At 43.4% G+C, this 16,055-nt stretch overlaps 1 protein-coding gene across 1 annotated transcript in view; it reads right to left on the bottom strand.

The window, feature by feature from the left end:
• Positions 1-16,055, bottom strand: part of LOC105467102 (SPARC (osteonectin), cwcv and kazal like domains proteoglycan 1) — a 514,664-nt gene that overhangs the window by 128,735 nt on the left and 369,874 nt on the right. Inside the window, exon 5 of the mRNA XM_011716483.2 lies at positions 3,841-3,967. Coding sequence (XP_011714785.1) covers positions 3,841-3,967 — 127 coding nt within the window. The remainder of the gene's footprint in view (positions 1-3,840; positions 3,968-16,055) is intronic.

Here is a 16,055-nt window from a genome sequence, read left to right as displayed (position 1 = left end):
CATCTCCAGTCTCAGGCTGAGGATCAGTTTGCTCCAGAGCTGGAAGGAATAATTTGAACACCACAAACAGGATCTTCACAAAGAGAGAAACATTGCAAGGAGCTGCTAAGTCTCTGCCAGAGCCCCAGGTTGGGTTTTCAGCTAAGCAGTTTGGCCCAGGATAGGGATGGCTTTTTTCTATTGCAAAGCTCTCTCCACCCCATTAACTCAAATCTAAGTTGAGTTATGTGTACTGGAATCTCCCCATTCCTTCTCAGCTAGACTCTTTTTTGGCTCCTCTCTTGGTAATGATGTTTTCTGAGCAGCCACTATGTACTGCACCCCATGCCTGAGCAGCCACTACAAAAGGTCTCTGCCTCTGGGATCTCACATTCTTAAGGCAATTACAATACCGAGTATCCCTCAAGCCTGGAATTGCCAGATCATCTTCTCATCTTCCAGGCTGGCTAAGTGTCCCTGCTTAGACGGCTTCGATATCCTCCCTCTCTTCCTCATCTTGTGTCTCTCCACAGGGGCATCCTCACGGTTCTTCAAACACCTCACATTGCCTTACTGCACTGGCCCATGCTATTTTCTCTATCTGGAACATTCTACTCCTCCACTCTCAGTTTAAAGGACACCCCCTCAGAGACAGCTTCCCAGATCACCATCCCCTATAAAGCAAGTCTCTCTCCAACCTCTGTCTCAGAACTGTGCTTTGTAGCGCTTACTAAAATTTGAAATTACATATTTATTTGCTTGGTTACCTATTTCTGTGTCCCCTACCAGATGGTAACCTCCAAGTGAGCAGGAATGGTGCCTGTCTTAGTCCCTTACTGCCCCTACCCCATATTTTGCACAGTGCGTACAACAACTGCAAGTATTCAATAAGAGCTGCTGAACAAATCATTGAAAGATTCTTTCTATGATGAGTGACCTGGAGTAAAAGGGGGCAGGCTCTGGAGGGCCCTGTTAATAACAATAGAGCCTGAGCTCAGTTCTAGTAGTAAGGGAGAGCTCGCCAAGCATTTTTAGCACAGGAGACACACAGACTTTTATTACAAAAATTCCCCCTCTTTGGATATGTGGAAATGGACTTTGGGGTAGCAGGAGGGGCAGACTGGAGGCAGGGAGACCTATTAGAAGGGTCCTATAAACACTGACATCCTCGCTACTAAAAGTGTGGTCTGTGGACCAGCAGCTTGGCCATCACCTGGGAAACTGCTACAAGTGCAGATGTCAGACCCCGTCATCTCAGAATCTGCATTTTAACAGCATCTCCAGATGACTATTTACACACCTAGCATCTGCGCCCTAAGGGAAAGGCAGTGATGGCCTGATCTGCCTTTGGCAATGGGGGGTAGAAATGACTTATCAATGTCCCCTTTAAATTCACCATTCCAGACATGGCTGGAGTGTCAAAAGCAAGTCCTATTACTACAAACTATCAAAAATGTTGAATCTATTAGTGGCTAAAAAGAGTAAGGGGATGGGGAAGTGTGGGTTTAATTGAGCTGAGATGGGCTATGGCTACTGAGAAAGGCTATAATCTTAGACAAAGAATTTCTAACTCACAGCACAGATCTGGAGTTACAGAGTTAAAGATTCCTGAGTCTGGCCATGAAGAAGAGCCAACTCTTTTATTCCCACTATATTATAAATTTCCCCAGCACCTAGTACAGTGCCTGGCACTAGAAATGGCTCAAATGTCTATTGAATGAACCAAGGAACCAATCAAACAATGAATACGCTATTGAATCCTAAAGCAGATTCCACGGGTCTGAGTACAAGCCAGACATATGTACTTTTCCACTTTCCTGTTTGTAAGAAACACACTTTTCTTCTCCTTTGTTAGAATAATGTGAACACCTGGGAGGATAAAACTCAACTATTAGTGGACAAAATCCTAAGGATATATGACCCACGCATCACAAAATCAGTAGGGAAAAGTGGTCACAGCCTCTAAATAACCCTGATAAGTCTCTGAGGACAGCAAGCAGTGAGGATCATCGTGGGCCTGTGACATCTCCATGGTGTGAGGGTCAAGGTGGTGAGGGGATCACAGGGAATAGAAGTTGCCAATTGTCTGTGCAGTGGGAGCATGGCGACGAGGAGGTCCCAGCAGAAAGGCCCAAGAACCATCACCACGATGTCCCCTACAGCAACTCTCTTTAGTCACGGACTCCACTCTGCAAGTTAAACCTTACACAGAAAAACAGGAAGACAGATGAAAATGGTGTAGCTCTGGCTGGAGGAGATGGGGAGGGCAAGAGCTCTACTTCCACCCACCATGTCTTACAGAAAACCCTGACACACGCACCCATATGCTGGCTCCTTTGTGCCTACCACAGTGTTGAGACCCTCAGAGGGTGGTTGTAGGATATGAAAATGAAGAAACAAACTCCCATCAATTCTACGGTTTCCCTTTAGTTCATTATCCTGGTAAAACGGTACCTATTCTCAAACACAAACGGCCATACTTCACCCAAAGAGAGTCCCATTATCCTGGTAAAACGGTACCCATCCTCAAACACAAATGGCCATGCTTCACCCAAAGAGAGTTCCATTATCCTGGTAAAACGGTACCCATCCTCAAACACAAATGGCCATGCTTCACCCAAAGAGAGTCCCATTATCCTGGTAAAACGGTACCCATTCTCAAACACAAATGGCCATGCTTCACCCAAAGAGAGTCCCATTATCCTGGTAAAACGGTACCCATCCTCAAACACAAATGGCCATGCTTCACCCAAAGAGAGTCCCATTATCCTGGTAAAACGGTACCCATCCTCAAACACAAATGGCCATGCTTCACCCAAAGAGAGTCCCATTATCCTGGTAAAACGGTACCCATTCTCAAACACAAATGGCCATGCTTCACCCAAAGAGAGTCCCATTATCCTGGTAAAACGGTACCCATCCTCAAACACAAATGGCCATGCTTCACCCAAAGAGAGTCCCATTATCCTGGTAAAACGGTACCTATTCTCAAACACAAATGGCCATGCTTCACCCAAAGAGAGTCCCATTATCCTGGTAAAACGGTACCCATTCTCAAACACAAATGGCCATGCTTCACCCAAAGAGTTCCAAGAACAAATTATCACCTCCTTTCTCTACTTCCATAACCCCTGCCTCCCTGCCTGTAAATCCTATTATTAGCTTAGGTGAAATGCCCCTCTAGAAGAGGCTTTTCCTCATCCTTCCAACAGAAACAAAGCCTTTCCTCATCCCTCCAATAAATATAAATAGACATATTTTATCCCAGCCCCTTTTTCTATGAAATCATTTTCTTTTTGTTGGTTTGAGTTAAAATGACCTGTCACACACTTGTCCCTACCCCCATTAGTCTGTGAATCCTTGAGGCACCCCCTTAGAAAAGAACAGTGCCTTATTTGGGGCCTGTGCAGGGCAGATGCATTCAAGATGTGCAGTAAGTGTGGATTAGGTGTACACTGACATCACACCCCTTCCTCCCGCTGCACTGGCACAAGGCAGCATCTGAGCCTCCCTTACCGGTTTGCTCCCCATCAGCCAAGCGATGTGACTTGCCTCTTTTGAACAGCTGGCTATCCCACCTTCTCCAGGAAGCTTGTCTAGATTAACTTCAGGATCACACGCCACTCTCAGAATCATCCTTTCTTCTTACCCTTCAACCAGCCCAGTTACACAGGATAGAATATTTTTATTTTGCTTGTCTCCATGGCCAGAGAACATCTCTGAGTCTGTTCATGTGGCAGCTTCTGAAGGGCAAGGCCCGGAGCCCACCACACTTCCCAAGCCCCAGTTTTGGCACAGAGACATGTTAGAACAAGCTGACATGAAGTATTTTTGATGACAAAAAAAGACAAGAAAGCCAACCTTGGATGTGTAGGAGTGGCCATCCGAGCCGCAGACCATGGCTGACTGTGCCACAGGACAGGGCTTGCACTTGACCAAATTCGAAGGTCCAACCCAGTGTTTGTGGGCCACGTTCCCCTTCTTTTGCCTAAAGATGAGAAAAAAAGGGGATAAATTAGTTGAAGTTCCAGATGCTATGAGTCTTTCCTCTAGGTTCCCAGAATAAAAGGCCAAATAAATAAAGGACTACCCAACCAGGCCGAGGGATCCTGAGGGCCTTTGCCAGCACTTCCATTTGCTCCAACTCATTGATAGGAAGCAGAGGATTTTGTCCCAGAAGCATAGATTCAACAAACCAGATGGACTGAGGAAAACAATGTAGCCATTGAAAACATGACTACTGACATGGGAAGATTTTTACAACACACAGAAAAAAACAACAGTGAGGGAATATGGCTTAATCAGCCCCAATACCATATGTGGCATATCACAGATGCCCAGAGAACAGCACCCCAAAGTCTGAGACTCTCCTGGGGCTCACAGGCAGCCTTTTGTGTGGATGACGCACAGGCATCTCAATGAGTGCTTTAGACAAAAGCACACCTCCGAACACAACTGAAAGACTTTATCACAGCTGTAGAAAACTATCTCTGGATATATTTTAAAGTAATTTCAGTCCAGCTTCCAATTTGCCATTTGATAGAGGCTCTGAGGTGATGTCACTTTCAACTGTTAAAATAATCAGAATTCTACTCTTTCATTCCAGCTCAAGTTTCCCCCGATTCTAACCTTTGTCATAATGATAAATGATGCTATTAGGATGGCTTATGTCCACGGAAGGAACCCCATCACTATATCATAAACCACTGAAATAAAGGCCTGCAGTTACTGCCACCCTTCCTCTCTTAGCCAAAGCTATTCTCCCAGCAAACCACTTGGAGCGACTCCCAGGGCCTGGGGCCGAGTTTTGGTTGAAGGATACCGGTCTCTGGATGGCCCATCAATCAGGCAATTACTGTGCCTTTGAAATGTTTGGCACTGGCCTTCCTGCATGATGGTTAGAGCTTGGGCTCTGGAGTCAGAAAGTACAAGTTCAAATCTCAGCTCTGTCATTCACTCACAGTGCGACCTTGGCAAGGTATTTAATGGCACAAATCTCAGTTTCCTCATTAGTAAAATGAAGGAAAATAGAATTGACTTCAAGTGGATATTATGAAGATTAAATGAGCATATGTACCTGAAGTACTCAGCAGAGTGCCTGCAAAATAGGAAGCAGTCAAAATGGTAGCCATTACTACAATTATTACTTGCCCCCACATGCAGGATGAAATTACCAAACCATAGAAATGTGATTAATCCTCAGTCCCCAGGCTTGAAACAGTATTTTATTTTCAAAAAAATTCATGGAAGCGGAAGAAGGAAATATATTCTACCAGGTGTGGAATGAATCTCCAGTCCTCAGGAATTCAGGTTTGGTATCTAGGGTAACCTACCCTCTTCCAAATGAAGGAAAGTAAGCAAGAAAGAAAGATGCATGAAGCCAAGAGCACCGTTAATTTGGTTCTTATTCTAATTCAAATGTACTCTAGCAATTTGGGGGAGGCAGGAGGAGGAAAAAGGTCTGTTTGGGGAACAACCTTTGAAGGTGATATCAGAGAGGATCAATAGGTACCCACAGCACAGCACGTGGGGCTCCCAGAGATCCTAGGCTGGGCAGGCCACAGGGCTGAGCCTATCTAACTACAGAACCAGAGAAGAAAGTCTTATGAGTGTCCCTTGAAATCACCTTGCTTGTTCAACTTGCTTGTCTTACTAGTGGGGAAAACGGAAACTCAATGAGAGCCAGAGTCTTGCCTGAAGTCACGGGGCTGATCAGTAGCTAGACTTGGGATGGCATCCACGCAGCTGTAGAGAGTGTCCAGGGATGTGTCTCTCTTCTTTAGCGCATCTCAGCCCAACCTAGATTACCAGCTGGAAAATTATTTGAAGGCACCCATATGTGTGTCATTTGGGGTCTTCTCTCCAACACCTCACTGTTTTCACAGCTGCTGCTCACCTTGGCTTTGCCCTCTGGGATTTTTTAAAGTCTATTATTTCCATTTATAAATTACATGGACATGAGGTTTCCTATTATCCTTCATCAAACATACATTACTCTTTCAGGATTTGTTCTAGGCTACTGGTAAAGGGATGGTGGGTGCGACTCCTTGTGGAGAATGAGCGGGCTGTCAGCATAGGGTTAATCTTAGGGTACATGATTCCTTCAGCAGAACACCAGACATTTATCGTCATTCACACAGCAGATTGTCTGACACTGATAATGAATCAGCAAATGCAGAAATAAGTTCTGGCATCTGGCAGCCCTGCCCCTGGGTCAGTCCCCAGTGTGCATGTCTACAGCTGAAGCAATTCTTGTTATGAGTTCCCAGAAAAGGGCTATAAAGTCCAAAGAGTGGGTAGCTTCGCTGCAGCAGACATAACCATGTACAATGATGCCCTAGAGGAAAAAAAGCCTGAGGGAGCTTAGTCAAAGTCAGGGGAGGAAGACGTAAACACTGAACCAATGGCTTTGAAGAAAAGATGGAACCAGCTATCAATCACCAGTTAATGACAAATCATCTTTATCACTGGACCTGAACTTCACCATTAAAGTAAATTAATTAAGGGGAGGCAAGGAGGTGAGGCTGATTGGTGCCTATCAGAGGGCCTGGTGCATCCCGAATGTTATCCCTGTGGGGTGGTGGGGAGGGGGTCCCTATGTGCTGACCACTGCAGTGGTATCTCAATAGTTAATCGCAAAATCACAGAATGTCAGAACCAGAAAACACCTTAAAACTACTCTACTTCAACAACTTTATTTTCTAGGTAAGGAACCAGAGACACAGAGAGGAAGTGACTTTCCCGGTGTCACCGAGAAATAGGGCGAAGTTACATCATCTATATTTGTTAAATGGAAGTTGTTCAGGAAACCTGCATCAGTCTGGGACTATTTTCATCCCCTGTTTTGGCATCTGTACTTTCATTACCATGCCTCAGTTTTATAAATAATATTCCTTTGAAACATTGTTCCTGGCTCTATACCTGCAGAGGAGCAAGCTGGACATACTTGATATCAGGTGGTTATGAATTATGCCCAGGTAAAACCATCTTTGACTTCTCCTAGGACACCGTGGGGACTCTGGGCACAAAGGCCAAGCCATTCTGAATGCTCTCAATTCCAATGAAACAAGAATACTTGTTAGATGGGGGAAAACTCAGCTGTTGCTTACCTCCACAAGGTAAGACTCTAGTGGAGATGGCACATGATTCTGAAGTCTCTTTCCAGAGGCCAAGTATGTAAAGTTATGTACAAATATATGTGAGCCCAAGGAAGTAGAACTTTCCCGGCTATTGTGTATTTTAATCCCCACAATTCAGTGCAAATCATAAAAAATAACTAACCCAGTCAAGGCAAGGGACTAAGATTTTTAACTCGAGATATTTCCATTCTTGAGTCAATGAAGAGTGAAATCCAATGAAGGTATCTTGATGAGATTGCTATGCCCAATGTCACAGTTATTTGTCAGTTGGGGTGACACAACAATTTAGTCTGAGCGGCAGGTTCTGTCAGCCTTCTCATTGGCCAGCGAACCCTAAATCTACCCCAGCCCAGCTGGTACCAAGGGGCAGCCACATCTCCTGCAGGCTGATGGCACCACACACAAAATTCCAACCCTCAAGCCCTCCATGATGGCAAGAAGACAGATAATCAATAGATCACTGGCATTTCTTATTCCTTTTTGTTCAACTGTGTCTTCTCCATCTTTTTTTAAAAGTATACTCAAATTCCCAGCATTATGTTTGTGAAGCAGAGGAATGATTGTTAGGTACAAATCTCATCATGTGATTCTCATGCTTAAAACCGCCATCTTCAGCCGGGGACAGTGGCTCACGCCTAAAATCCTAGCACTTTGGGAGGCTGAGGCGGGTAGATCGCCTGAGGTCAGGAGTTTGAGACCAGCCTGGCCAACACAGTGAAACCCTGTCTCTACTAAAAATACAAAAAATTAGCTGGGTGTGGTGGTGGGCGCCTGTAATCCCAGCTACTCGGGAGGCTGAGACAGGAGAATCACTTGAACCCAGCAGGCAGAGGTTGCAGTGAGCCAAGATCATGCCACTGCACTCCAGCCTGGGCAACAAGAACGAAATTCTGTCTCAAAAAAAAAAAAAAAAAAAAAAAAGAAAAAAAATCTCTATCTTCTCCCTACCTCCTAGGGCATAGTCTACACTCCAAGCTTGAGAATTAAACTGTCCCAGCCCACCTTCACAGGCTCCCTGTCTGCCTACTCCCCTCCCCAACACACACATGCACACTGACCACGACCAACACCAATTTTTGCTTCAGCCACTCTCAGCTGTTTCCCAGAGCCAGCTCTTTCCCATGGGCCATGATGTGGGTTTTCCTTGACCCACATTTCTCCCCTCATCCACCTTTCTCCGCCGCTTGCCTAAAATATCAGTTCCTCAGAAAGCCTCCTAGGCCCCTCCACAGGCAGGTTGGCTGCACTCCCACTCCATCAAAGCCTTGTGACCACTTCTGATTGGGCTCTCTAATTTCCAAGCGAGCACCTTGATTTAACTTGACAAAAGGTTAAGAGGTTATTATTATTCCAACAGGACATGGGGCACACCCAGGCTAAAAGCCTGGGAAGCCCATGCTGGATACCTCCCTCTTCCTGCTCACACCAGTTTTCCCTACCATGCAGTCCTATTAAGTTCTATCTCCAGCCAGCCATATCTAACACTTAAGTGCCTCTTCCACGTGTCATGCAAATTCAAGTCTATACGACTGGACAATTATTTTTCATCTGCATAACAATGTCTATTCCTTGTTCAAGCTTCAAATCCATTGCTTTCTGTGAAGTCTTGCTGACCCTGTAAACTTCATCCCAAGTAGTTAACCATGACATTGTTTTTCCAACATTATAACCTGTTCAGTCCCAACTGTGGCATTCACTACAACGTGAAAGTTCTTTTTGTGTCTTTCTTCCTCAATATACTATGTACTCCTTAAGGGAGGTGACTGGGTCTTAATCATGTTGGTGCTTCCATACTTAGAAATATGGGCAACACTTGGCACATGATCCTACTCAGTCAATAAGTGAACATATTGTTTTGGACCTTTAGAATGTTCTCCTTTTATTTCTGGAAAATGTTAGCACTATGGCAAAGACAAAAATGGTGTGTTATTTTAAGCAACAAGAATTCAACAGGCTCTTGTTTCCAGAAATCCTAATTCAGACTATGGAAAAAAAAAAAAACATTCAGCAAAAAACCCCACAAAACTCTAGAAACAACTGAGAAATGGGTGGAGGGAGCTCCCCTGTGCATCAGCGGACTAAGGATTCCCACACTCTTCTGTCTAGAAGTCAGACAGTTTCCAAAGCTGCGTGAGGGCCTCTGATGATGTGGTTCCAAATTGTCAGCAAATATTAATCTTCAGGATTCAGGAATGATAAATCAGAATGCTGAAATCATGTTTTTCTATATTTCTCACAATATTTTATGTGTTTTTTTATACAAGCAAGAAATACTAAGTTTAGTAGTATTTATAAAGACATGCAGCCTAGAGCAAAAATTCAAACACTGGAAACTGTCATCCAGCATTATTGGGTAGTACTTAATTAACATAACAATTGGATCCTCTAACAAGTTAACAGTACTGCCCAGAATCACATATTGACATTGTCAAATTGAAGACTTACTTTGCTACGAAACAATTCTTTGGAACCCCACTCAGAGGATTTTTATAAAATATACTATTGAAACAAATCTATTCACATTCATCTTATTCACAAGAACAACTCTCCATGAGTGGCTGACAGGACTATAAGCACACTCTTTTAAGATGGCAACAGCTACAAGCAAGACGGACTGCCCACGTCATAAACCCTCTCTTCAAGGTGCTCCTGTCCTGGTTCCTGGGAATATCAACCTTAACCTTCAACTCTATACCTCAGTGTTTCCCACTCTCGCTTTAGACTGGACCCCACTGAGATATCCCCACCCTCACCAACCCACACCCTGCTACCTCCCCCACAGGTGACACCAAGGGAGTCCTTGATGACATCAATGTGACCCAGCCTTTCACTTGACCATGGCATAATGGGACCACAGCCAGGCCCCACAGCAAGCAGGTGGCAAGACAGAGTAATTTTTTTTAGCAATAAATACATGTACAGGTGTAAATTTCCTGACATAATCCTGCTAAATGAAATTCAACAATCTGTGTCAAAAATATTTTAATAATGGGGAAAGTAGCTGCTAAAAACATGAGAATTGCTGACTTTTTCTTTCAGTCACTGAAGGAGGGCCATTCATTTTACTCAGTACACTCTGCCATCTACCATGTTTGTATAACTTTAGATAAAACTGTTTTTGCTCTGCATATGAACAGCTGCTGAAGGAGTAAAGCAATTCCAGATACTGAAGACCAGCAGCAGCACTCCACTTGTTTCATGTGGCTACTACATGCCGGTCTAATTGCCCTGAACGCATCTCCCTGATTCCTCACGCATAGCAACTACTCTGAGGGTAAATGCTATTAATAACCCCATTTTACAGATGGGAAAAAATGAGGCTTACATAACCAGTCCTAGTAACTGGACCTTCTTTTCTGTCCTGTCTTTGTTCTCTTATCACATCTCTAAGACAGAGACCTGTCAGCTCAAAGGATGAAGAACCCACCAGAGAACGATCCCTCTCCAATAATAAGAGTGTTTCCTGGCACAGAAGGATTACATGCATTTTACTTTCATGTTACTATCAAATTGCCTATTCAGAAATAATATTGAATTTGTTTGCCAAATCAAAACTAATTGCTTCTAAAGCAGATAGTTAACATAGTGGCTATTTTGAACCAGAGACAAAATAATGAATGTTAATTGAAATGAAAAACATGTTAACCATTGAAATAATCGGTCATGTAAAATGATGCTGTAATTCCTCTGTTGTTAGGGTTATTTGAGTCATTATGCTAAGACATAAAATTATACAGGAAGAGCATAATGGCCTGTGTCATTTACAAATGAAAGAGATTCCCACGAGAGATATTTTCCATCGTGGGGTATGTGGGCTCACATGTCTCCCTCCTGTTCCAAATGAAGAAGATCCCAGACACGAGATCATGTCCAAAGAGTCCAATTTTCCTAACAAGGCAAAGAGAACTGAAGAGAGTGACTCCTGTGCGCCTGAGGGTATCCCAAGTGCTACTGGGCACGCAATGGTGCAAAAGACTTGCTGTTTACAGAAACTTGAAATTTAAAAGGACAAATATGTAATAATAAAAATAACAGCAGCTAAACATTTATTGCGGCCTTATTATGCCGCTGCTGCTAACGCTGTTACTATTACCCATAATAGTTCACATAACATGTGTCCAGCTCCTGTAATGTACCAGGCATTCTTTCAAGCCCTTTATGTGATCTGTCCATCTCCTCCTCCCAACATTCCCAAGAGGGAGAAAAATCAAGGAAGAGCATGAGAATCTTAGGGAAGGGGTGAGTTGGGGAGATTTCATGGGAAAGCAGACCTGGGGCGATGGGAAGGACCCATACTCACAAGATGAACCCCCAGCATCAGGGTGGAGGGCATCCATTGATTCAAGCTGGGAGGTCAACCACAGGAATGCCAGCACATTTATGTGCTTCCCCCCATCTTGCTTGGCCCAGATAACGAGAGTCAGGGTCTCCACACATCCAGGTCAAGACTTGCTCATATCAGGAGAGACAAGCAGGCCCCAGAAGAAGTAGAGAGCCATCATCCCAGGGCATGCTTCCCAAACCAGCCCCAAGCCAGGTTTCTCAAGCACCTTCAAAACTCCTAGGAAAAGTGCACATTTAAAAAGTCTTAGAGCAGAATCAGGCCCACCAGAAGGATACGTATCTGGTATGCATGCAATTCCAAAAGCATGAACATCTCTCTGGTGTACCCGAATGTCGAACTCTAGACTGTGGTTCATTTCAACTTGGGACGCCATGATGTACCTCTCACCTGGACTGCATAATGGCCAAGGCAGCTGAGGAGAATCTAGTCTTCATAGATGAGAGAGGACTGAACAGCCTCAAATGAGAATTTCCAAAAAACACTTTATGTGTAGGTGCAAATAAATTGAAAATGAGTAAAGAGGCACACACCAAATGTGTAACACACCCTCAAGTAAAGTAGGATTGAGGACATGAAACAGAACTGCTGCTTTGTTACTCTATATGCCTTTCTGTTGCTCAGTTCTCTTATGACCGTGTATTGCTGATCTAAATCGTTCAAAATCTAAAAAGGAAATGCATTTTCAGAATTTCTGAAGACACATACGCTGCTGGACTCACACCTGTCCTCCAGTCTCACATTTCTATAGCAATGCTTAAAGAAACCAACGTTGTCACAATCAAAGAAAGATCTCCCAAGTGCAGGAAGGAGGCTGAAAAAAGGAGTTCACCTAGATAAAAGCTTCCTGACTGTCCTCAAAAGTTCAGTGGAGATGAAGAGATGAGATCAATCCTATCTGAATTAAATTTCCACCTTAATATTTTGAGGACCTGTTTAAGCAAAGCTATCAAAGCTGAAGGTATAAACATTCCAAATGTGTTAGGATTCTACAGTCTTTACTTTTTCAACAAACACTTATTAATTACCTATAATGTGCCAGAAATTGAGCAACAAATTCAAAGATACTGCTAGCACTGCATTAAATGTACGTACCATAACATACACTAAATCGGATGATTATTAAGCATAATGATCATATTTAATTTCTCTGAACAGCTAAATTTACTCAGAAAAGGTGTTACCTTAACTATTTTTGTTCTTATTCTTATTTTGAGACATTAAAGATCACAGACTGCTAACTTTTCCAACAAAATATTTATATGGCAAGACATTTGCTATTAATTTCAGGAATCCCATGAGCCAGGCTATATTTAAATATGCCAGGAGCAAATTATGTGGCCAATGGGAAAACAGTAAGAAGAAAATGAACTTGCCAGATCACAATCTACATTTCTGGTGGTTCACACATTTTGGAACATTACTTGAATCAATGTTTCCCTATAAGTGAAACCACATTTTTATATCATATATTTAAATATATAATATGTATTATTATATATTATATATAATATATTCTATATTACATATAACATTATTCTATATTACATATAGTGACTTTAATTATATACTATATATAATTATATACTATATATTTGATTTCATATATATATTTATAAAATAGGGATACTAGTATTCCTGGACATCATATACGTGTGTGTATATATATGTATTTTATATACATATATAAAATAGAAATACTAATATCCTTATTATCCCTATTATTATATTGTATAAATATTTGGTTTAAAATATATATGATATATAATTGTTATATATAATTATTAGTATGTTATTATATGTAATATATAATACTATGTTATTATATAATGTATTTTTTGTCTGTGTGTGTGTGTGTCTATATATATATATAAAAAATATATAATGTTCAAGGATACTAGTCAAACCTACTTCCAGCATTAAACTCACAATATCCTCCATGTTTCCTGACCAGATCATGAAGACTAACAGGGTGATGTGACCAGGTAAAGTCCACTAACTGGGATGAGACTGCAGTCTGCACTTGCCGTTAAGAGAGTGACAGAGCACAGCCAGTAACACTAAGGGTGTCTGTAAGGCAGACACCAGTGGGGTTTTACCTCAAAGTTCAGTTGTTGAACAAGCAAGGCCCCTGGGACCTGCACACAAAAGCAGTTTACATGCATGCACACACACACACACACACACACACACACACACACACACACACAGGCACTCTCAGGCTCTAAAATTCTGCTTTGCTAAGGAAAAGTGCCAAGCAGCAGTTTAATTGCAAGCTATTAGGGAAATGTAAATGAACAGTTGAGCTTTTTTTTATTCCCTTAGGATAACAGTGATGTACTCTGTTTTAAAAATCCATTTCTTACTAACAAGGGTCAGAAAAGAAATTGTTCCTTTTGTCCACTGACCTTTGGCATTTGGGTTTGATGTATTGTTTTGCTGCTTTTCTTTTTTCATTGGCCCAGTAAAGAGAGGTCCATCTCTATCCCTGAGACCTTAGAGGAAATCTTTAGCAATGGACACACTAATTGGAAAAAAGCAAATACTCATCAAGCAAACCCAGGGCTGAGAACTTCATTTGGTATCTCCGTCCTGAGCATTCATAATCCTGCTTCTTCACATGAGGAGCCAGACCAGCTGGGGAAGCACAGATTCCAGCTAATTGTAGGCTCAGGTGTGCATACAAAGGCTGGTGCGAGCATATGTAATTCCACTGTCAGCTTCACTGTTGTAATCTTGGAAAACACTTGCTTACATTCCTTGAGGGCAGTTAATTATCATGGGATGTGCCCATAGGAGAGAAAACACCTGTAATTGTTTTCTGGTCACCAGCAGCAAAGCCCCCTGTCCTGGGAGGGCTGGGTGTGATCTCCCTTAAGAAGGAGCAAGTCAGTAAAATGAAGCAGAAGTGTCTTCAGGGACATGATGCCAGGACAGACATAGAGACAGGCTAGATCCTGATCGAGACATGGCATTTGAGGAGCTTAGGCTGAACACCATTCCCCATAAGACATTAGTGGTGGGTCATTCACAAAAGTGCTACAGGAGGCTGGTACAGCCAGATGCACACCATTACTTATCCCCTGCTTCAGAAGTGTTTTCACAGTCAGTGTCGGAGGAGAGTAGACGGAGCCCCAGAGAAGCTCCTTCTCTCCTATGTGGCCCTCGCTGGTAGGACATTCTCCGGATTGGTAGTCAAGAACTCTGGCTAGCTCCCCAGGGCTTGTGTTTTCTCCAACACTTGTCTTCTGCCAGTATGCCCCATCCCTTCCCAAGGCTGAACTCAAGTAGTAGCCCTCTCTGAGAAGGTCTCAGATAGCCTCCACCTCCACACACATTTGCCCTGTATTCCCAGCCACTCATACATAGCTGTTTATCACTGGCCACTTTGGGCAATACAGCTGGGTACTCAACTGCCCCTCACGTAGAGACAAGATGCTCAAAACTGTGTCAGGACAGGGAGTGGTAAGCCAATGTGTCCCAATGCTGTTCCACAGCAGAACCAGATAGAACCGATTCTACCTGGACTGTGTTGAAGTTATCAGGAAAAAGCCTTTTGACTCGACCTAAGGAAGATAACTCAAACATCACAGAAGAGCAGTCCACACAGGAAAGCTGCCTCAGAAAGTTGGTAGGGAGGCTCCCAATACTGCCAGAGTTCAAGCAGAAATCACCTAGAGGAAGGGGATGTTTCCATTTATTTCACCTTGTCATCACTGAACATCCCTGTATATAAACCTGTGTGAATGTCTATTTACTTCCATGAGATAGATCAATCAAGGAGGTCAAGATACCCACCGGAAATGTTACACCAATTTGCATCCCCAATGTCAGCACCCTGAAGGAGCACGACTTCATGACCCCAAGACTCCGCTCTGCCTATTTCCACCAGGTATTGCTCTGAGAACCGCTCCGATGCAAAGGATTTGGAAATACCACCAAAGATCTGTAGGTAATCACAGAACCATAAAGAGCAACAAGCCAACTTTCCCACGTAACACAAGATGAAGAAAATGGTGCAAGGAGAAACTGCTCAAGTTGGAGACCAGGTAGACTGGAGGGAAATCACACATTTCAATTAGTTTGCAGCATATTTCAATTAGTTTGTAGCTGTATCCCGGGCTCCCACATGGCAGAGAGCAGCAGCTGTGGGTCTGAGCCCCTCTCAGGGTTGAACAGCTCACCACCAAGCCCCTCTTCTCTGCTTCTCCCCAGGACAGAAAGTGAACCCATGAGGATGCCGCCTGCTGCTTCCCCAGGCTTATTTCTGGCTGTGTGGGCAACACAGGCCTCAGGCAGCCTTGTTGCCTCCTATTCTGAAGGGCAACATGGGTGAATCCTGTGGACCAAGGGGAGAGGAATCAGACCTCAGAGAGAAGAGATTCTGGAGACTACAAGCCTCATGGCTGAGGCAGTCCTTAAGGATACACCTAGGCCAGGCATGGAAGAGCCTCGGGGCTCAGGAGCAGTGAAGAGCCATGCAGGCCCTCACTGAGACGGTCAGCAGCGTGGACACTCAATACCCGTCTCTCTCCTTTTTTACTTCCTTGAGGCAGAACCAAGGCCATTCTGCAGCACTCTGAAGAACACGGAAC

Source organism: Macaca nemestrina, chromosome 6, assembly GCF_043159975.1.
Source record: "Macaca nemestrina isolate mMacNem1 chromosome 6, mMacNem.hap1, whole genome shotgun sequence".
Lineage (NCBI taxonomy): Eukaryota > Metazoa > Chordata > Mammalia > Primates > Cercopithecidae > Macaca > Macaca nemestrina.
Note: the sequence above shows the minus strand (reverse complement) of the source record. Positions and strands in the feature narration are given on the sequence as shown.